The sequence below is a fragment of the Cordyceps fumosorosea genome (genome assembly GCF_001636725.1).
Source record: "Cordyceps fumosorosea ARSEF 2679 chromosome Unknown scaffold_2, whole genome shotgun sequence".
NCBI classification, from domain to species: Eukaryota; Fungi; Ascomycota; class Sordariomycetes; order Hypocreales; family Cordycipitaceae; genus Cordyceps; species Cordyceps fumosorosea.
The window spans coordinates 239,121-259,851 of NW_017387302.1; the positions used below are offsets into that span (position 1 = coordinate 239,121).

Genomic DNA, 20,731 nt, shown 5'->3' on the forward strand with positions numbered 1-20,731 from the left:
CTTTCAAGCTGGGGTGAGGGAGCTGGAACTAGCAAGGTCGTGGTGCTACACCGTAAGTACCAAGTAAGTACTGCCACCTGCTACAGAGGTTACGTGGTAAGCCGTGACCGTTTCACTTGACCCTTGTTAGGCTTTAACTTGCTGGGCGGAACCGCCAAGGCTTGCTCTGACGTGTCGCTCAACGGGAGCAATAATAATAACACTATTCGGTATCATGTCGCGATATTTCACGGCGCCAACGAACCCGTCCATAACCATACTGGGTAAGATATCGATGAAATCTGCCGGGAGACACCGCGTAACACCATCGCTTTGCCGCCGAGGAATCTTCAAGTGCAGGCTCATGGGAACGCAGGCTGCCCTGGCGGCTCGGTTTGTCACGATGGACTCATCGCAACCCAAGCCAACTATTATCGACACAAGCATTAACGACGGCCCCGCCATTCTCTCCTGACTGGTTGACCAGTGCCTGGCTCCAGCCTCTCTTGATGCACCAGCCATCATCAGTTGACTCTTTGTCTCTCACCAACCTTGTTGCCAGTTTGGTCCCGGGGCTGCTCATGTCGCAGAGTTGCAGGGGTCAAACCAGGCCTTGCAACTTGACCGATTGGGATGCAGAAAAAACATCTCTGGCTTTCACCAAGCAGCTACGGAGTAAGCATTGCGCATAGCATCAATTGTTTATTTCATGATGCTTGCATACCATACAAGGCCAGTTCAGTTGTAGGAGTGCTCAACAGCAGCCTCCAAAAATAGAACTTGTGTCTTGGCCCCGTCAATACAGAGAGACCCAGCCAACATGCAGCCTGCAGCCATCAGTTCTTACATTCAATTTGCATTCTCTCCAGTTGAACTTGTTCCGGTGTGGTGGTCAGCGACTCAAGGCTGGATGTAGAATCACGGCGCTTGTCACAGAATCGGCCTTGGTCCACGGCAACTTTCCCCGGTTTCACAACACAAACTCCCAACTTGGCCCAGAGGTCGCTGCTGGCTGGCACCATGCCTCCGTCACAAGACGGTCAAGCATGGGCAGTACGTCTGTTGTCAGCTCGCGGATCAGGCACTGGCGTCTTGGCACAAGATGCACAAGATTGGTTGCCGCTCTCCCATCCTTCCGTGCATGCATCATTATCCCCCGCCCAGGTTCGAAGCACATAGCCACACAAGGCTATAACCACTCACGGCAGGGCGTGCAACGTCAATCAATCCTGCAATTGCCTTTTAGATGGCTAGAGCGCAACTGCTTACCGAATATGCAGAAGGTGACTGCACCAGAGCACTCACTCGGCGACGCGTCTGGCCAATTCCGGTGTTAGCTTGGGCTAACAAGCCTGACCAGCCAGCCAGGATCCGTGGCGCCAAATGCATCTCTGCTACAAACAACGTTGGAAATCCAAGAAGCTCGCATTCATAATTCTTCTTCCCTGAAAATTCCTTAGCTCAGTGTGCAGTGCAGTCCGTCTTGATTTGTCTCTTCACATCTCGCAAGCATGGCCACCGCCACGTTCACTGTTCATACTGGCACCCTTTTCGACCCGACCTCTAAGCAATTCAAAAGAACATATCCATCGTCGTCAACCCCGCCTCAGGTGCCATCGAAGATGTCATTCAGCGAGACAGCATTACCGCCGAGGTGAAGCCTGGCGACATTGACTTGCGTCGCAGGGTCGCCATGCCTGGTTTTGTAGATGCGCATACCCATGTTTTCCTCCATGCTTATTGGTACGCACACCAACAAGTGGTGGAAAGGCAAGGATAATGCCACTGACCAAGGACACAGCGAGCGCTCATCAGCGGAACAAATGCGAGATGAAAGCATTGTAGAACGAACCGTCCGTGCCGTCAGCCACATGCGCCTCGCACTGCTCTCGGGATACACTACGTATCGCGATCTGGGTACGGAGGGCCTGTCTTCCCACGATGCCAGCCTTCGGGACGCGGTAAATCGCGGCCTCACGCCTGGACCGCGCACATTTGTCGCGACAAGTTGCCTGGCTACGACTGGCTCCTACGAAATCCGCACGGAAAATTATGCCAATGGCATGAAGCCCCCACTCATATGTGATCCTTGCGATGGTCCCGATGGAGTGCGACGCGCCGTCCGCAGACGAGTGGCCGAGGGCGCCGACATTATCAAATTCTATGCCGACTACAGGCGCAACACCTTGCGTTCCCCTTTATCAGGAGACGCCATCTTGTTCCCTCCAATGAACCGAAACCCCGCAACGGTCATGTTTACCCAAGAAGAGATGAACGCCATTGTCAGTGAGGCCAAGTCTGCCGGCCTGCCTGTCGCCTGTCACGCCGGCACCGTGAGGGGTGTTCTTATGGCAGCCAAAGCCGGCGTAACGAGCATCGAGCATGGAACCGAGGCCACCGACGGCGCGATTAAGGCCATGGCCGACAACGGATGCATCTACGTCCCGACTCTCGCCATCGTCGAGTCCGGAGTCAAAGACAGGGTCCCAGAGGTCCAGGCGATCGCGAGAAAGGCCCATTCTATGGGCTTGCGCCTTGCAGCCGGCGGCGACACTGGTGCCTTCAACCACGGGCAAGGCGCAAGAGAAATGGAGCTTCTGATGGAAGCCGGCGTCCCTGTGGAGGATGTGTTGGAAGCCTGCATGCTCGGCGGCTGGGAGTCATGTGGCAAGGACGCGTGCGGATATCGATTTGGCTGGCTCGAAAAGGGAGCCCGCGCCGATATCATCGCCCTCGACACCGACCCCCGCGTCGACAGCAAAGCGCTCCGCAAAGTCAACTTTGTCATGAAGGACGCCCATGTCTGGAAGCAAAATGGCATTCCCGTCGGCTTTATTGACCGCATCATGGAAGAGTCTGCTTACTCCGACGCTACCTGGGAACTTGTGTAACTATCACATTTCGGAGATTGAAATGAAAGGGCGTCCATCTTGACATGCCTATATCCAGTACTCATAAATATTGCATGCAAGAGGCGCTGCACAACAAGGGCAACACGCAGTTATTCATGTAATAACTCGCCCCGAAACCACACGACCTGCGTCGCGCTCCTAGCTAGCATTTAATGATGGCACACCGGAACCTAGTCAGGTTGTCAAGTCTCGAGCGCAGTTCACGGTCGTATTATGCCGAATGTGACGCTGCAGATGCAGGCCAAAATGAGCACTGGACCTGGCGTCAAGTCTTCCCAGCCCACGACAAAGGTCGACGCTAACAGTCCAGCGCAATCTGCAATCCCAGACGAGCTGTTGACTCAAAAAAAGTAGCGGCACAACATTTGCTACTACGGATAGTGAGAACCGATAGAGAGCAAGGTTGCGGCCTTGGCCCCGTGCGACTCTCCCATCGCCAACCTCGCCCCCTTCATTCCAGTGATAATAGCGTTTCTCTCTAAACTCCGCTTCTGTCCGACCAACTTCCTTGCTAGAACCACTTCACCCGTTTTTCCCATCGTGACTCAGACTACCGGTCCCCTCGGCGTCCTTCGTACACAGCCCACGGGAGACAGTAACTCGCTTCCACTTTACCCTCGTGCTCGGCGTCATGGGGGACGCGAGTCCATCGTCTCCCGGGAGCAAGTGCGAAGTCGCCAATACCCGTGCTTCAACTTGGTATCTCGGCATTGACCTATCCGAAATGGCGCAGCGCGTCAGCGGGGAGCCGAGACGGCGTGGCTCTTTTGCATACGTGAACAAATATTGGCTGCAAGTATGTATGTAGTGTCACTGCTATAAATTAGCAGGATGAAGAACTGGCGCTTGATCGCTTTTTAAAAGGAGCCCGGTGCCAGTTCTCCCCCTACACGACCCTGTCCTTGGCGATATGCTGCTGTAATGAGACAGACAAACTCCTCATTATCCAAGTCATGAAGCTTTCTTTTACCTTGCTGGCGGCTGTTGCCGCGCCGGCAACCCGTTGCCTCACACTCGGAAGTCGCTCCAAATCGTACAACGTGATCCACGAGCCCGGCAAGCGCGAACTCCTGCAGGACCTCATCACCTGGGACTCGCAGTCGCTCTTCATCCGCGGCGAGCGCGCGCTGCTCTTCTCTGGCGAGGTCCACCCGTTCCGCCTGCCGGTACCCTCGCTCTACCTCGACGTCCTCCAGAAGATCCGCGCGCTGGGCTTCAACACTGTCTCCTTCTACGTCGACTGGGCGCTGCTCGAGGGCAAGCCGGGAGAGTTCCGCGCCGACGGCATCTTCGCGCTCGAGCCCTTCTTCGAGGCCGCGACCAAGGCCGGTATCTACCTGCTCGCCCGGCCGGGGCCGTACATCAACGCCGAGGTCTCCGGCGGCGGCTACCCGGGCTGGCTGCAGCGCGTCAAGGGCCTGCTGCGCACTGACGCCCCGGACTATCTCGCGGCGACCGACAAGTGAGTTGCGGACCGACACGTAAGGGTCTTGTGTTCCATGTCTGGCTAACTACCGGGCACGACAGCTACATGGCCAACATTGGCGCCATTATCGCCAAGGCCCAAATCACAAACGGAGGGCCGGTCATTCTGTTCCAGCCGGAGAATGAGTACAGCGGTGCCTCCGTGTCCCCGTTCCCAAACAAAAAGTACATGCAGTACGTCATTGACCAGGCTCGCAAGGCCGGCATCGTGGTGCCGCTGATCGACAACGACTCCTATCCCGGCGGCACTGGTGCGCCTGGCACCGGTGAGGGCGAAGTCGACATTTATGTATGTAAAACTTTCGAAGATGGAGACAAGTCCTGTACTAACTGTTTTTTTTTAGGGGTTTGACTCTTATCCCCTTGGATTTGACTGCGTAAGCAATCTCTTGATAATAATCAATTCTTTTGACTAACACACAGTAGGCTCATCCGGATGTGTGGCCGGCAGGTAACTTGCCCACCGACCTGCACAAGACGCACATGCGACTAAGTCCAAGCACGCCCTTCTCGATAGTTGAGGTAAAATACTTTTTTTTTCTCTTTCGAGAGAGAGCTAAGAACTAAAGTTTCATGCATTACAGTTCCAAGGCGGATCTTATGATCCTTTTGGTGGCTACGGCTTTGATCAATGCTACAAGCTGGTGAACCACGAATTCTCTCGCGTCTTTGACAAGAACAACCTTGCTGCGGGTGTGAATATCTTCAACATCTACATGGTAAGTGCAAAAACAGACGCCACAGACGGATGTCTAACGGAGGCAGATCTTTGGCGGCACCAACTGGGGAAACCTAGGTCATCCCAATGGGTATACATCGTACGACTACGGTGCTGTGAGTTACTGTCTTTCAGTCTGTGCCTGGGAAAGACCAGTCAACCTAATTCTTTCACAGAGCATCCGAGAAGACCGCTACATTGACCGCGAGAAATACTCTGAGACGAAGCTGGAAGCGCAGTTCATGCGCGTTTCCCCCTCCATTCTGGAAACAACGCCTGGCGATGCCACCACGGGTGTGTACAGCGACAGCAAGGACATTGCTATCACGCCCATGCTCTCCAAAAAGGCCGGCAACTACTTCGTCGTCCGACATGCCGACTACCAAAGCCTTAACTCGACGTCGTACGTCGTGAAGCTGCCTACCTCGCAAGGAACGCTGTCCATCCCGCAGGCCGGCGGCAGGCTGACCTTGTCCGGCCGCGACTCCAAGTTCCACGTCACCGACTACGTGATGGGAGACTATACTCTGCTCTACTCCACGGCTGAGATCATGACCTGGCAAAAGTTCGACAATCGGACACTTGTCATCCTATACGGCGGCGCCGGCGAGATGCACGAGTTCGCGCTGAAGAACGCCGTGCGGGTGGGCGACAGCTACGGCAGCAGCGTGGCCTATCAGCAGCGAAACAGCTCCGTCATCGTCCAGTTCACGCCGACGCCGGAGCGTCAGGTCATTCGCATCGGCGACCTTACCGTGTTCATGCTCGGTAAGTTAAACAACAACTCGCGCAAACCCTAGACATAAATGGCCACCTACTAACACCACGCCACATAGATCGCAATAGTGCCTACGACTACTGGGTGCCGGTCCTCCCCAAGGACGGCTCCGCGTACGGCAGCTCCGTGATGAACCCCGACACCATCATCGTCAACGGGGGCTATCTCGTCCGCTCCGCCTCCGTCAGCGGCGCCACCGTGTCCATCCAAGCCGACTTCAACCAAACCACCTCCCTCGAGGTCATCGGGGCGCCCCGACGCGCCTCCAAGCTCTCCGTCAACGGCAAGCCCACACGCTTCAAGAAGACCGCCGACGGCACCTGGCTGTCTACGCCGTCCATCCGCCTCCCTACCTCCGTGCCGCTGCCTGACCTCCGTGCCCTCAACTGGCACGCCGTCGACTCGCTGCCCGAGATCCGGCCCGCATACGATGACGCGCTCTGGACGCGCGCCAACCTCACCGCGACCCCAAACCCGCGCGGCGCGCCGCTCCGCACGCCCGTGTCGCTGTACGGTGCCGACTACGGCTTCAACGCGGGCGCCCTGCTCTTCCGCGGCACCTTCACCGCCGCCGGCGATGAGGACCAGCTCTTGCTCACCACGTCGGGCGGCACCGCCTACGCCGCCGCCGCGTGGATCGACGACGTCTTCGTCGGGTCCTTTGCCGGCCGCAAGGACTGGGATACCGTCATCGTCACGCACACCATCCCACCGCAGCCCGCCGGCAGCCGCCACGTGCTGACGGTCGTCGTCGACAGCATGGGATTCAACGAGAACCTGACGCCCGGCAACGATGACATGAAGGCGCCCCGCGGCATCCTCGACTACCAGCTGCACTCCACCGCGAACAGCACCCGCGGGCCAACGCCCATCACCGACTGGAAGATTGCCGGGAACCTCGGCGGCGAGGACTACCGGGACCGCTTCCGCGGGCCGCTGAACGAGGGTGGCTTCTTCTTCGAGCGCAGCGGCTACCACCAGCCGTCGCCGCCGCTCGACCGCTTCGCCAAGGCCTCGCCGTTCAACGGCACCGCCGAGGCCGGCGTCAGCTACTACGCGGCCAAGTTCGACCTGGACCTCCCCGCCGACGAGTACGACATCCCCATCGCGGTGCGCTTCGACGGCGACGGCAACGCGCCGACGTACCGCGCGCTGCTCTACGTCAACGGCTTCCAGTACGGCAGGTACGTGAGCAACATTGGCCCGCAGACCGAGTTCCCGGTGCCCGAGGGCATCCTCAACTACAATGGAGAGAACTGGCTGGGCGTCGCCGTCTGGGCCATGGACAGTGACGGCGCCAGGATCCCAGGCCTGTCCCTCACTTCCCGTCCGCCAGTCTTGACGAGCAGGAACAAGGTTGAACTTGTCAAGGGGCCGTCGTATACCAAGCGCGATGGCGCATTCTAACTTTTTGCTGCATCTTATGTTGAATCTTATTGCGTGGTAATTATGTGGATTAAATTTTGGAATCCTCTTATTTTAAATTAATTTATATGTTATACTCATAAACCCATCCATGGCACGATCCTTCGTTACACCTCTATCCCGTTCTATTCCTATCCAACACATAGTCTCTTCATCTCTATTACCCCCATATTGGCGCGTTGCTATATGCTGGCGAATAGTAGCTATGCAAGACGCGATACGGCGGCCGCCACACTGCCGAAGAAATCTCGGCGCCTCTGCGCGTCCCGTTGCGATAGACCATTGGCGGGAGGCTGCTGTCCCGCTTGACAAGAAGAAGCGGCGAGCCGTAATACTCGTCGATTGCGCTCGCCGTCGTCGGACGATCGGTGGAAGCTTGCTCGTCAAAGGCCGGAGGTCGAGTCTGCTGCGGCTCCAGCGACGGCCTGCGCGATTGCTGCTGCACTTGCTTACTCTGCTGCTGCTGCTGCTGCCACCGCTCAGCTAGCTCCTGCGCGCGGCGGCTGGGCGTGTTGACCAGTGGCGGCGCGGGCGAGCGAGTCTCGCGCTCATCATCGTCGCCGCCGCTGCGAATGTTGGACAGCGATTTTGCTTGGCGTATCGGCGATACCTCGCGGGGCTGAAAATCCGCGTCGAGGGGCCAGAAGTCTTCGCCGTCGTCGCTCAGCGGCGATACATACGGGCTGTCATTATCGGGGAAGAACAAGCGTAGCTTGGGGGTGTCGTCGTCGGCGGCGCGGGTTCGCATGTACTGCCGGCCCTCGAGAGGCATCCTATCAGACTGGACCTGCGACGGCATAGGGGGATACAAGCTCTGTGTACTTCGCCCCTCAACGGGGCTCTCCTGAGAAACTTGGGTCCCAAATACAATGGGTGGCGGTGCAGAAACCCTGACCGGTTTTCGCCTTTGCGGCAACTCGGGCTTTGGTGTGGGCAGAGGCTTAAACTGCGCTGTTTGAGACCGCCGCAGTTGTTCGACTCTGGCTGGTCTATACTTTTGCTTGGGCAAATCCCCTTCGAAATTGACATGCGGTCTCGACGTCGCTCTCGCTCTATCAAGAAGTATCGGCACATGCTCTGTGGTCGTCTGATAAGACTCCTGGCGATTGCGGAGTATAGGCTCCGGTTGACGATGGGTACGAGGCACAGCAACCTTTTCAAGACTGGAAGAGCGCATGCGAGGTACTTGGCTATCCGAATGACTCCCGACATGACGTTTCCTAGGTTCGCCAGCAATATAGCCACTAGATGTTCGTGGCCGATGCTGCGCAGTCTGGGGATCATGAGTATTCGCGCTGGATAGCAATGGTGCTGAGGGCGGCGCGGGACCATGGTTCTTCTTGGCCAGCTTGCGGCGTGATTTTACCGGGCTCATTGCCACCGAAGCTATAGAAGAGGCGTCTTCTTTAGATGCTGATCTTGAATGCGAGGGCTTGCTGATGATTGCCGCTTTGTTATTTGCCTGCAGATAACTCTTGACTCTATTTTGTCGAATAAGATCTCGAAAGGATTGAAAAGATAAATGCGGCCCATTGCTGTTGTCGGTATGAATATAGTTCTGTTCAGCCGCGATGTCGTCGGAAATCATAACAGGAATGAGGTTATCCGAATATATACTGGAGCTGTCGTCTGTCGTCACTAGTGTGCTTCGTGGTCGTCTAACCAGGTTCAATTGCTCATCGCCAATGACTTCGATGACAGATGATATTCTATTGCGTATTGTTTCCACCGAAGGCCGAGGAGTGTCGCTCGACATTCGGCCCTGCCGCCCTCGAACGGCCTCGCTGACGTGCATGTTGTTGAGAGGCTTCTCTGGGGACCAGTTTGAATTGGCAGGAGAGAAATGTTTGATGGGAGGGGGCTCCGATGGCAAGATAAGATGTGCGTTGGTGGCATCACTCGACGAGCCCTGATTCACATTCATGTCGCCGTCGAGATCCACCAATTGGTCGGCACTGGTTTCTTCACCTCTCCGCATTGAAAGGGGCGAGCCATTTGTTATACGGAGGGAGCCAAATTTTATACTTCCAAGTTGCCTGTAATCCACCTCGGAAGCGTTGCCGAGGTCATTGGCGTCGTCGTTCAGGACAAGGACAGGGGTGGGGGTGGTGGTGGTGAGAGAAGAAGCAGGATCGCCTCTGTCCTTAGCCTGGTCGGGGGGAGAGTAAGGGTGATGTGGCGGCGACGTTGGCAGGTTTCGGCGGCGGATCTCTTCCTTTCCGGGCCGCGTGGCGAGGCCGGGTATTTGTTGCAGGGAGCGGCGCCGATACGGGATGTAATGAGGCGACTCTCGACTGGCGTCCGAGTCTGAGGACAGAGTTCGCCCGGATTCAGTCGACGATGAACTGCTCAGGTCGGGAGGCGACGAAAAAGACTGCTCGTCCAGCTTGTTTTTTTCCACGTCATTTCCCGGCGCGTCACCCTCCTTCATGCTGGCCGCCCGAGCGCTCCCTGACACGGGAGCGCTCCGAAGTGGGTGGAATGCGTCCGTGCTGTGGCGGCTGGGTCGACTCTTGTGTCCACCAGTTGCGGCTGAGAGATGCTGGCCGCGAGCAAGGGTCAAATTTCCCTTGTTGGGTGGTTCATGAATGCGCGACGGGCCCTGGCCCTGCATCGACGCGAGACTTGGTACCGTCGGGATCGCTTCGTCGAGGCCGCGGTAGCCAGCACCACTTCGTGGCGTCGTCGGCGCATCATGAACATGGTAGTCGTTTTCACCCACCACCTGCACCCAGTTGATGACGGCCTGATGCTTCGAGAGACGCCTTCGGGGGCGACATGGGCTTCTCGGCTCCTCGAGTGCTGAAGGGACATTCCCCATTGTCGCAAAAACGAGGTGTGGCTTGGAGGGGGATCCAAGCCCAACAGTGGCTGAGGCAGTATGTTGGGGACAAAACGACGACAAATGATGAAAGCAACTCCCCAACAGCCAGCCAAGAAAAAAAAAAGAAATGAATCAAAGGAAAGTGGCAGCATACTTGCATTTAGACAAACGAGCACAAGGTCAAAAAAATAGCCACGATGAAGTCCAAGACTCCGTGAAACAAGCTAAATCGCGAAACGGCAATTTGAGGGGTCATCCGTCCATGCATGCTATGGCGATGCCGTTTTCAAGGTTCTCATGCTCGGCCCCCCGTGTTGGACCCAGTGTTGCAGAATGCACCCATGCGAGAGCACGCGGAGCGGAATCGTCCGAGCAATGGTTCTGGCTATTTTCGGCTTTCTGTTTTAGAATTGTGTTTACACTGATCGTCTGCCCTTGTGAAAGGCATCCTGCCAGCAAAAGGACCATCCGTCTCGACTCGCCACGTTTCATCCTCTCCTTCCGACGCGAACCAGCACGTGAAAACGTAAATTATACTTTCCGAGGTCAGGCTATTTCTTTTTGTCGATGGTTTTTTTTGTCTAGATAAGACAATTACTTCTAGGCGATTCCTTAGCCTACTCTATACAGTCGCCGCTTTGTTGCGCTCAAAGCAGTCCTCTGGGCGGGAATCGATCATGCACTTGCACGAGGCGGGCAGCCTTGCTGACTCGGTATCGAGCGGGATGTAACTCATACTTTTATCTATTGCTCGGCTCGTCAATGTCAGCTGAGCTTCTGGGAATAGATGTTACCATGCGACAGGCGATTCCTGTCGCATCCTACCGCATGGACTCAGCAGTCGCAACTCATCTGATATGTTGCCTTCTTGGCTCATCACGCACGCGATAGAGTTACAGGTAAGCCCAAAAGGTAAATGAAACTGATTATGGAAGCTTATCTCCAGTTTTAGACAGATCTGTGAGTTCAGTATGCCGTTGGTTCTGAACAGTGGGTGTGAGCATCCCACGAAGACGTACTTTGAGTAACACTCACTATCGCGTTATTCCCAGTCCCGCAAAGAGTGATATAGTATAGGATACAGTATATGTTCCAGGCCCCTCGACCCCGCGTGCTGACCATTGATGGCGACATATTCCCTTGAAAAATGAAGCTGGGGTTGGTCGGCTTTTGGTCCAGCATCGATCCAGCCCCCACGCGCCATGCTATTACCTGGCGTGCTTGGATATAATATCGGGCGATCCCCGTAGCTCAGTCGCCAAAATCAGTAATAGTGATAATGCCGCAGGAGTGCCGCAGGACAAACAATGGGCTGGAGGGGTATAGCACGACGTGCTATTGCGTTGGGCCGTGCATGCGTGGGTAGCACCATGTGTTTGTCCCCCGCTATGTAGGTAACTTGGCTATTGCTACGATAGTTGTGTACTTAAGATACCTAGAACGGTAGAACAGATACCTTGAGGTCCGACCAAATATACCATGTTGGGGAGAGGAACCAACTACAGGGTAGGAACTGACTAAACGGGGGTGGCTTCGGTGATAACTCAAGGCCGTCCAGGTAAACACATGGCTAAAGCCCCATGATTTATCCTTGGATTCAGCTTCCGTAGTAATAGGATGGCGTCTCAGGATGGCGCAGAAGCGTCGATGACGGTCTTGCTGTAGTAAAATACTCGTATTATGAGGCAGCGCAAAGGTGTGGCAGAAGGTGACGGGCTGACTGTCGCTGGTAACGTACCAAGGTACCTGGTTTCAGAAGTGTTAGGCACCCTGGTAAGCTGCCCTGGCCTGCTACAACTAAGTTAATTAGGTAATGTAGATAATGCATATTCTCTAACCTTGTCACCTTTTCTGACAGTCCAAATGTAAATACAGTAAATCAGAAATAACTAGAACCCCGCTGCATAAAATACTAAGCTATCACCCAATCGGTATTCCTCCTTTTACTCCTCTTGTGTAGGTATAAACAAGTGCGATGCTACATGTACATACAAGGTACAATACATTCAGACATAGCTAACACCCAGCGGCCGTAGGTTGGCGGTCAGGTTCAAGAGGCAATTCCCTAAGATTGAGATAAAAACAGGCAGAAGAATTATTTTCATCTCAAATCACCGCGACCTCTTGGCACCCGGCTCTATATGTGGTCGAGACTGACTGAGAAGGCCGCACAGCGACTTCAAAAAGAGTAGATTTAGCAGGTAGCCACGGTTGTGCATTCGCAATGGCCTGATAAGCAATCCTTTTTACTCCATATGATAAGTTCGGTAACATCTACGCTTCCTTTCAGAATAGAAAGCCGGCTCTATCAAAAGCTAATGGGATAAAATAAATAAGGGCTGTCGTGATATTGCGGCTATATAAACGGCGAGCTCGGACTTCGCTCATGACTGAGTCAAGAGAACTTCTTAAGTGCTGAGATTGCTGGAGACAGAATACGGAGATGAAGCTTACGCATGGCTGCTATGGTTGGAAATAACGACTCTGTAGTGTCGTTTAAGCAAAAATGCCCTAGCTTTCACCATGCATGTATTGTAGAAGATGGGGAAAAGCGATAAACGATGCTGTGAGGGGGATGTGGATCACGGTGCGGATCACGGTGCGATCACGGATCACAGCCCAAGCTCTCGGGAATCTCGTGCATTCTGGATTCACCATGGTGGATCATAACATTCAGTCAAGGAGTACCCTTATTGATACTGCGCTCCGTTCAGATATTTCAACACTGGGTGTTTTGGTTCATTTTCTGTAGTCCTATGGCTTTGGCAAGCAAATGCAATCGCACCATTGGGTGTGTGTATGGGAATCTTGCTTCCCAGCGTCTTTTCTTCCTAACTAATGAACAGCAGGCATTTTCTAGAGCGTCATGGCTTAGAAATATATCGTATTGGGAAACATCCGGTGATACATGCTCGCCCCCGGAGCGGTAGCTGTGCATTTCGCACCCACGACAGCTTAGATGATCCCCTGGGATTTTACAAGCCGAGTATCAAGGAAGTTACTTGATCAAAACTTCCTCTTCACGTAGGTTTCCTTCTTGTCCTTGTACATGCAGTGATTTGTACCATGCCAGGCCTTGATGCGATCATAAGCGAACTCTATGAGCTCGTCCACATTGAACGCCTCTGCCCAGGAAGCTGGTACCTCTGTAGTAGATGGATTCCATCTTTCGTTCAACTGAGACAGTTATCTTCATTGATTTCGGCTGGTAGCGGAACCTGACTCAGAAGAGCTTCAGTCTCCGGGAAACCCCTACCGGCTGGAAGTTTTCCGATCATTATCCGCCCAACTAGACGGCTGCTGGCCATGGAAATGGAGTCACGCAAGCCAAACTTCCAGCCTCCGGGAATTGGGCCAGTCGCGCTGTTCATGGTCTCATGTTCCTCGACTTGATATATACGTCCTGATCCGTTGCTGTTCTTTGGCTCCACCCAGATAGACCAATGATACATGGCGTGACCGTACGTTGCCTCCAAAGAAGCGTCCTTCGTGATGCCATCGCGCGTGAAGGCTGCGACCGAAACTCGATACTTGTTGCCTGGCATGATGCAGAGCTGACCTTGACCATTCGCAGGAGTAGCAGGAGGAGTCTCACTATAAACTGGGGCATGATACCATACCGAACTCAGGGCAGAAAGTCGGTTGGCATAGGGTCTTGGCAGGGCCAAACGTTCTTACACCCTGCCATCAAATCGAGGCCTTATAGGAGAAACAGCCGGGCGTGACAAGTCGCTGTGTCATTTCAGGCAGCGACCACCTACATGCCAAACAAGAACTCAACCGGTTCGGCGTCCGGGACCCGGTTGCTGGTTGTTTCTCTGGAAAAGTTCCTATAGTGTAAAGCTGCAGAGCTTGCCAAGGCACGCATCTGCTGCGCTGGGAGCCCATCTCGGGCTTTAAGAACGTGACATGGAGTATTGTTACCTGTTTTATATTTTCTTCTATATATAGAAGAAGTGGTCCAAAACTTCTCGCGTGGTTATTAGTTGACGTGGTATCCTCAACTATCGCCGGCCAAGCCAAATCTGCGATTCAGCTTCACTCCTCATACAGTCTTAACGATCACTAACCGCACTTTCTCCACGCTGGCCTTGCGTGCCAGTAATGGATTTATTGAATGCAGCAATATTTTCTGGTTTCCATAGTAATCGTCATATGCCCAGGGGCTAAGGCGTCGTCAAATATCCCGTTCAGCTTTAAGCTCCTCCGGATACATTTCAATTGTCGAATTGCCCTCTATGGCCTTAAAGAACTCCTGATGAGCGGGACGATCGACAAACCACATCTTAGTATACTCCCAGTATTCAGGGTACCAGCCCGCGGTTTCCCAGTCAATGATGCCGGTGATGCGCCCGTTGTGGTATTGAATGTTTCTTGGGCTGAGATCAGCATGTGTGAACTTGACGCGGCATTCATCCGATCTTCCATGAACTGTCTTGACCACTGAGTCGTATAGCCATGCATAAAGAGGCCCGCCGAGACGTAGGTACGACTGAAAGTCGCCCACGCAATGGAAGAGCCCGAAGTGAATATGACAAGCCCGGTGGTCCAGTAGCGATCCTCTATTCACCGATCCGATGAAGTCCTCCGCGGGTGGTTCGAGGTTTCGTAGTTGGTGGAGACAGGCAGAAAGCTGCTCGCCAAACGCACGAGTTTGTTCTGGGCCCATGGCCGAGTAGGCGATGTCACTGCCTTGGACTCATCCCATGACTACATGAATAGCACCATCAGGCCGCTCATATACATCGTAGACCTTGGGGACAGGTACCGATGTATGACCGCGGACAAAATGCATGGCCTCTACCTCGTCCCAGGTGGTGTTGAGCTTGATGACCTTCCTAAACGGCAGGCGGATGACGTTGCCCATTCCACAGCGACTCCGGCCGAGGTGAGATAAACTGGCTGGCCCAGATGCGTATTCGAATGGACAAGGGCAGCGTGTTTGATTTCAGCGCTACGCGTCGGGGACTGTTCCCAGTTCTTGACGAGAATAAGATTGGCATGTTGAGATTGAGATTGCCGGTGCAAGGAGGAACTTGGTGCGCCATCCGCATCCGCAATCAGTGTTGAAGTTTACAAAACGGGTGCCTTGGTTTTGAGGCAGAAGGCAAGCCTTTGAGCTGGAAACGAGTTGCCGCACTTCCGTAGGCACTGATTTTGACCTCAATATCTACGCACAACTCGGCACGCACTCTACAGCGGTGCCAGCTTTTGTCATGGAAAATACGAAGCGGTACAATGCAAGGCTACAAGATAGTTGCTATTCACATCGGCCAAGATGTGGATCTGCATTCTTGAATTTTGGGCGTACAGGCAGTGCCACTCACCAGCCAGCGGGCCTGAGGGGGCTGAGTGGGGGAGTCAAGTCTGCGGGCACTTCATTATGTGAGTGCCCGTATCAGTAGTATGTATGTATGTACAGTACATACATATGTACTGTAGGTACTCGGTGCTAGCCGCAGGCACGATAGGAACAGTAGTTGACACGGGGCTTCGGCTTCCAACACATCTTCAACATTTCATGGTTTAGATAATAGGTAGTTATTGTTCCAAGAACGGAATACAGGTTACAGGAGCAGGCTTAGGGGTTTAGGGGTACAAATCGCAGAGTGCCCATAGTATCTCGGTACTAAATAACGGGCCGGAGACAACCTCCCCAATAGGCATCAAGAATCAAGATACCTCTATGCATGCACTGACAGGTACCTTGAGGGGGCTATGTACAGTATGTACATACAGAAACCCACTGTAGGTTCATGTATCGTCCAGGGACATTTATTATTGCAGGACGGCAGGGCTCTGTTTGCATGATCTTCCTTCATCCCTTCATTCCATGCCACGGGCAATCCGACTTCTGCCATCTTGCACGCATTGCCAAGTGCCGCCCGGTATCAAAGTTGCACTCTTTTCAAACCGCCTCACTTTCCCTCCATCCAATCACCGCCAATTGCATCGTCCACCGGACGACTCAAGCCCAAGCCTCGTCAGCGTCGTCCATCCACAACATTGAACCACTGCCCCAGTACACCCAGCACGCGACTCAGAGCTGAATCTTTGGTGGTCAGCACTGCCCCGGCCACCACCCACTGGGAAGAGCCGTCCGTCCGTCCCGTTGACGCCGTCGTCCACCGAACAAGCCTAACAACAAAACTAGTCCACAGCCTCATCCGACCTGCCAAAGGCTGAAGACCACTTGCTTGTCGCCCCGTACCCATCCCGTATCCGTTCAGGGAAGATCCGCCTGGCCAGTTCAATTATAATCATGGCCTCTCTTAGTCGCAAATGAGAGACTTCCCTCTCACTTCGCCCCTTCCAGCAACAAAACTAGGCCGTTCGCTGCTTTTCTCTTCGCCCTTTCTCACTTCTTGTGCGGGCTGCATTAGCACCTACACGCTGCATGTCGTGCATTCTACATACGTCTCAGCTTGACGAGGCTGCGCTACTGCTATCGTTGACCTGCGTCGCTGCCTGGCCTACCACCCCGCAAACTGCCAGCGAGTCTTGTCTGCGAACGCGCCTCGGCTGCGCCGTCAGGCCACCATGTCGCTCTCTTGCGGCCTTTGGGTATGTTCGAGCGATCGCAGTCGCACCTACAAATGGCGCCTTGGATCACCCATCAATAACTGACCAAGTCTCTTCAGCCACGTCGTAAATCTCGCCAGTCTCGCCCCGAAAACAAGCGCGGCCGTATGCGAACAATGTCGATTTTCGGGAATACACACGGCCAAGCGACCGGCGCGTTGCACAAAATGGTCAAATTTACGGCCTTTGCGTCCCCCAAAGCAGCTCCATTGGAGGGCCAGTTCCCGGCCGACAGTCGCACCGGCACCGTCCATTTGCCCGCCGATATCACTAGCGTTCTCAACGACATTTACGATGAGCTGCGAGGCAACGACAAGACTTTATCCAAGGCCAAATTCGAGCAGTTCCTCCGCAATATGCAAGGCGAGAAAACGGTCTCCTTACAAGATAAATGCTATACAGTCGGCGACTTTCAAGCGACGTGGTACTTCAACTATTCTTGGAATGCCGCTGCGCCGCTGCCCGACAAGGACTTGACACGGCCTTTGACAGACTACTTTATAAGTAGTAGCCACAATACCTACCTGGAGGGACATCAAGTGTTGTCCAAGAGTTCACCCCAAGCATACAAAAATGTGAGTGCAGCAGGTCGCAGACCGCAGACGCACGAGTATAGAGCCTCGTGTTTACAGCTTTACTGACCATGTCTCTCCCCAAAGGTCCTGCTCAAGGGAGGCCGATGTATAGAAATTGACGTTTGGAACGGTGAACCGGCAACTCCGAGGTCAAGCTCAAAGTCTCCCGCTGCGATGCATGATCACCAGGCATCGTCGACCTCTTTGACGCACGTCTATGACGAAGTTCGCGAAACCACGAAGAAATACCTGGGAAGCGCCTCACACTCTAGAAGTGTGAGTGCCAATAGTGCCACTCTAGTCGAAGATTCGCCAAAATCGAGCCTACACGCATTCCCAACTACCGCTGATAGAACCGACCGTCTGCATCTGCCACAGGCCCCTGCCCCCAGAGGTCGCAGCCCCCCCCGAGGTCGCAGTCCCATTGCCAAAGGAGAACCTGTAGTTCGCCATGGGCCCATGTTGACTTACTACTGTGGATTTCGCGAAGTTGCGGAGGCCATCAGAGAAACCGCCTTTGTGGCCAGTGAACTGCCCGTTATCATTAGTTTTGAGATGCATGCAGATCTGGAGCAACAGGAGGTCATGGTCAACATCATGGAAGAGGTATGGGAAGACATGCTCCTCGGATCTCCCCACGACGAGTGCGATCCCCAATCTCAAGTACCGCGGCTGGAGCAGCTGCGTGGCAAAATTCTCATCAAGGCCAAGAGGGCACACGAAACCTCGTCACAGCCTTTCACGTCCATCTCCGCGCCGACAACACAGATGGAATTCGGCCATGACTGCGAATTGCCGCAACCCCATGCCAAGCTGGGAAAATCCTTGTCTGCCTCTGCGACGTCCGCTCCGCCTCACGACTCGAATTCGAAAGTACCAATCCATGAAAAGCTCAAAAATCTGGCAATCTATACTCGAGGTGTCAAGTTCGAAGGTCTAGACACGAAGCAAGCGGCCCAGCCTAACCACATCTTTTCCATAAGCGAGGACGACATTTTCAACCTTGACCAAAAACACCATCGCGCCATGTTTTTGCACAACAAGAGCTTCTTCATGCGGAGCTATCCAGATGGCCTCAAGAGGGTCAACAGCTCGAATTATAACCCCGCCTACTTTTGGCGTAAGGGCGTGCAGATGGTTACCATGAACTGGCAGTATCCCGACGATGGCATGATGCTCAACTACGGCATGTTTGCTGATGAATTGGGCTGGGCTCTCAAGCCGCCTGGTTATCGAAACTCCGACACTTCGAGCCAGACGCAGCACGAGGCGGCCACCGTACGCACCATGGACCTAGCCCTGACCATCTTCAAGGCGCAGCACATACCCGTCAAGGGCGCCGGGGACGACGCCGAGCGACACGGCGCCGCGTTGCACACCTTTACCAGGGCCGAGATTCGCACGGGAAGATTCATAGATTTCAAAAAGGACAGCACGCTCACGGACGATACGCACGCCAAGAAGACGCAGGTCTACAAGTCAGACCATCCTTCGTTTGGCAGATCTGGCGAGACGCTGACGTTCCATGACATTCCACACGTCGTGGAGGAGTTAAGCTTTCTGCTGTAAGTTCAGCCGCCGTATTGCTAGCTAGAGACTGGGTTGGACTAACACTCACGATTGCAGAATCAAGATTGACGAGGTGGGCGTCACTGGCGTCATCAACTGGCCGACGCGGGCATGGGCGTGCATACGACTGGACCGGCTCCAACCAGGCTATCGGTTCATCCAGTTGATGGATATGGCAGGCCATCCTGTTAAACAGGGCCGGTTGTTCGTCAAGGTCGTCAAAAAGCTTCGGTGAGTCAGTAGACCTATTCGCTGTTTCTTGATGTGCCACAAATGTCCGCTGCTCTGCGTCCGAAATGTTCTTGGGCTGGTTAGCCAGCACAAGGGTGGGTGGGATCGAAATTGTCACAATTACACTGTACCATTGATTACACTATCTTTCTTTCGTGCATAAATTGCGCCAGAATCCAGGAGTACGGGTGCATTCATGGGGACATCACCCCACAAGCATTGTTGTCTATTTTGTGTTTTCTTAGCCATTTAGGTTCATTGAGCCAGATACCACATCTATAGCTAGTTACTTTTGCAAATCACAAGCCATGATTAAGGTTTTCAACCGCATTCGGTCCTACGAATACTCACCAAACCAACTGCCGGACGTACAGTACATATCTTGATGTCCATCTCGCCACGACAGCCGAAGCTACCCATTAAATAACCTTTTTCCTGCATATAAAACCCGTCAAAGGGACCGAAAAGTTTTTTCATTCTCCAATTTTTCTTTTTTTTCAGCTGTCATCAACATCCATTCCCCCCTCCCCTACCGATCCGCGCTGTCAAGCCTCCCACTCTGTAATCGCGACGACGACGAAGAAGAGCCAGGATCACGGTCCAGGGTCATGTCAGGGGCGGGGTGGTGTGATTGTCGGCGACCAACAAATGGTTACGGTTCGGAGCTGCATTGCCTAGTTAGATGGATCGCGGGGATCGGGTCATGCAGCCGCCGCACGAGGCGTTTCTCGTAATGCGTCAGTCACGAAAGAGGAACAAAAAAGTGAGATACGACGAGATTGCCAAGGTTCCAAGCAGAAATGAGGCCAGAAACAAGGGCATGCATTGTCCGTGGTCGAAACGACCTGCCCAAAAGAGGGGACGTTCCCGACGAGACGCAACTCAAAAATGAAAAAAGAAAGAAAATAAAAATAAAAATAAAATCCTCATCCTCGGGGACTTATCGTGAACATCGTCCCCGATGGCGATGGCGTAGAAAGTTTATAGCCGCGCCGGAAAAAAAAAATCATCTGGGAGCTGTGCTCGTCTCTGCCGGGCTCATTTTTCAGCTCCTTAGATGGAACATGACAGTAAACCTTAAACCCGCCATCTTCTCTCTTCCTTTCTCTTTCTCTTCAACACGTTTCCCCGGCTTAGACGGGAACACATTCCGAGGTGCGGCCCGAACTTTCCGGTGTCAGCGATTCTTGCGACATGGAAAACAAGAAACTGATATTCCTGGTCGTCTTCTTTCTCCCCTTAATTAAATTAATTTCACGTTCGTGGCGCATGAAACTGCAGATGCTCTATTTCGGGAGTATTATGCTGAGAGGGCGTCTGTCAGGAGCTTTACCCACTCGAAATAACCGGCTCAGCCTTCCCACCTGTCTAGTGAATAAATTAGTGCCAGGTCAAAGTTCAAGAAGAAGGAAAAAAAAGCAATGACGGCCCAGAAGTCCACTTGAGCCACAAACGCCAATCGCCCCGGAAGCCAGAGGGCCGAGCCGTGGTACGAATAATGTCGTCTTCCTGCCCAGCGTCGACCCCTCTTCCCCCGTTATAACGCTCGCTGCGACGGTGAAAAGACTGGAGAAAAAGCGAAGTAAAAAGCAAAGTTTAAAAAAAGATGCAAAATTTGTACTGGCAAGTACAGAGCTTTCGTGGTAAAGGCTG

General features: G+C 53.7%; 5 protein-coding genes across 5 annotated transcripts; 3 read left to right on the forward strand and 2 right to left on the reverse strand.

Moving 5' to 3' along the window:
* Window positions 1-1,700: 1,700 nt before the first annotated feature.
* Window positions 1,701-2,870, forward strand: ISF_01223 (amidohydrolase; the record flags this gene model as incomplete). Its single annotated transcript, XM_018844830.1, has 1 exon — window positions 1,701-2,870. The coding sequence occupies one exon, from the start codon at window positions 1,701-1,703 to the stop codon at window positions 2,868-2,870; it is 1,170 nt and encodes a 389-aa protein (XP_018707596.1).
* Window positions 2,871-3,844: 974 nt separating this feature from the next.
* Window positions 3,845-7,279, forward strand: ISF_01224 (Glycoside hydrolase, family 35; the record flags this gene model as incomplete). Its single annotated transcript, XM_018844831.1, has 8 exons — window positions 3,845-4,353; window positions 4,419-4,665; window positions 4,721-4,753; window positions 4,803-4,898; window positions 4,961-5,095; window positions 5,142-5,210; window positions 5,271-5,862; window positions 5,931-7,279. 8 exons carry the CDS (start codon window positions 3,845-3,847, stop codon window positions 7,277-7,279), a joined length of 3,030 nt encoding a protein of 1,009 aa, XP_018707597.1.
* Window positions 7,280-7,457: 178 nt separating this feature from the next.
* Window positions 7,458-10,118, reverse strand: ISF_01225 (hypothetical protein; the record flags this gene model as incomplete). Its single annotated transcript, XM_018844832.1, has 1 exon — window positions 7,458-10,118. The coding sequence occupies one exon, from the start codon at window positions 10,116-10,118 to the stop codon at window positions 7,458-7,460; it is 2,661 nt and encodes an 886-aa protein (XP_018707598.1).
* A 3,176-nt stretch (window positions 10,119-13,294) lies between these two features.
* Window positions 13,295-13,492, reverse strand: ISF_01226 (hypothetical protein; the record flags this gene model as incomplete). Its single annotated transcript, XM_018844833.1, has 1 exon — window positions 13,295-13,492. One exon carries the CDS (start codon window positions 13,490-13,492, stop codon window positions 13,295-13,297), a length of 198 nt encoding a protein of 65 aa, XP_018707599.1.
* Window positions 13,493-16,870: 3,378 nt separating this feature from the next.
* On the forward strand, window positions 16,871-19,082 carry ISF_01227 (phospholipase C; the record flags this gene model as incomplete). The annotated part of the gene is made up of 4 exons (XM_018844834.1): window positions 16,871-17,278; window positions 17,363-17,554; window positions 17,657-18,843; window positions 18,905-19,082. 4 exons carry the CDS (start codon window positions 16,871-16,873, stop codon window positions 19,080-19,082), a joined length of 1,965 nt encoding a protein of 654 aa, XP_018707600.1.
* Window positions 19,083-20,731: the final 1,649 nt, after the last annotated feature.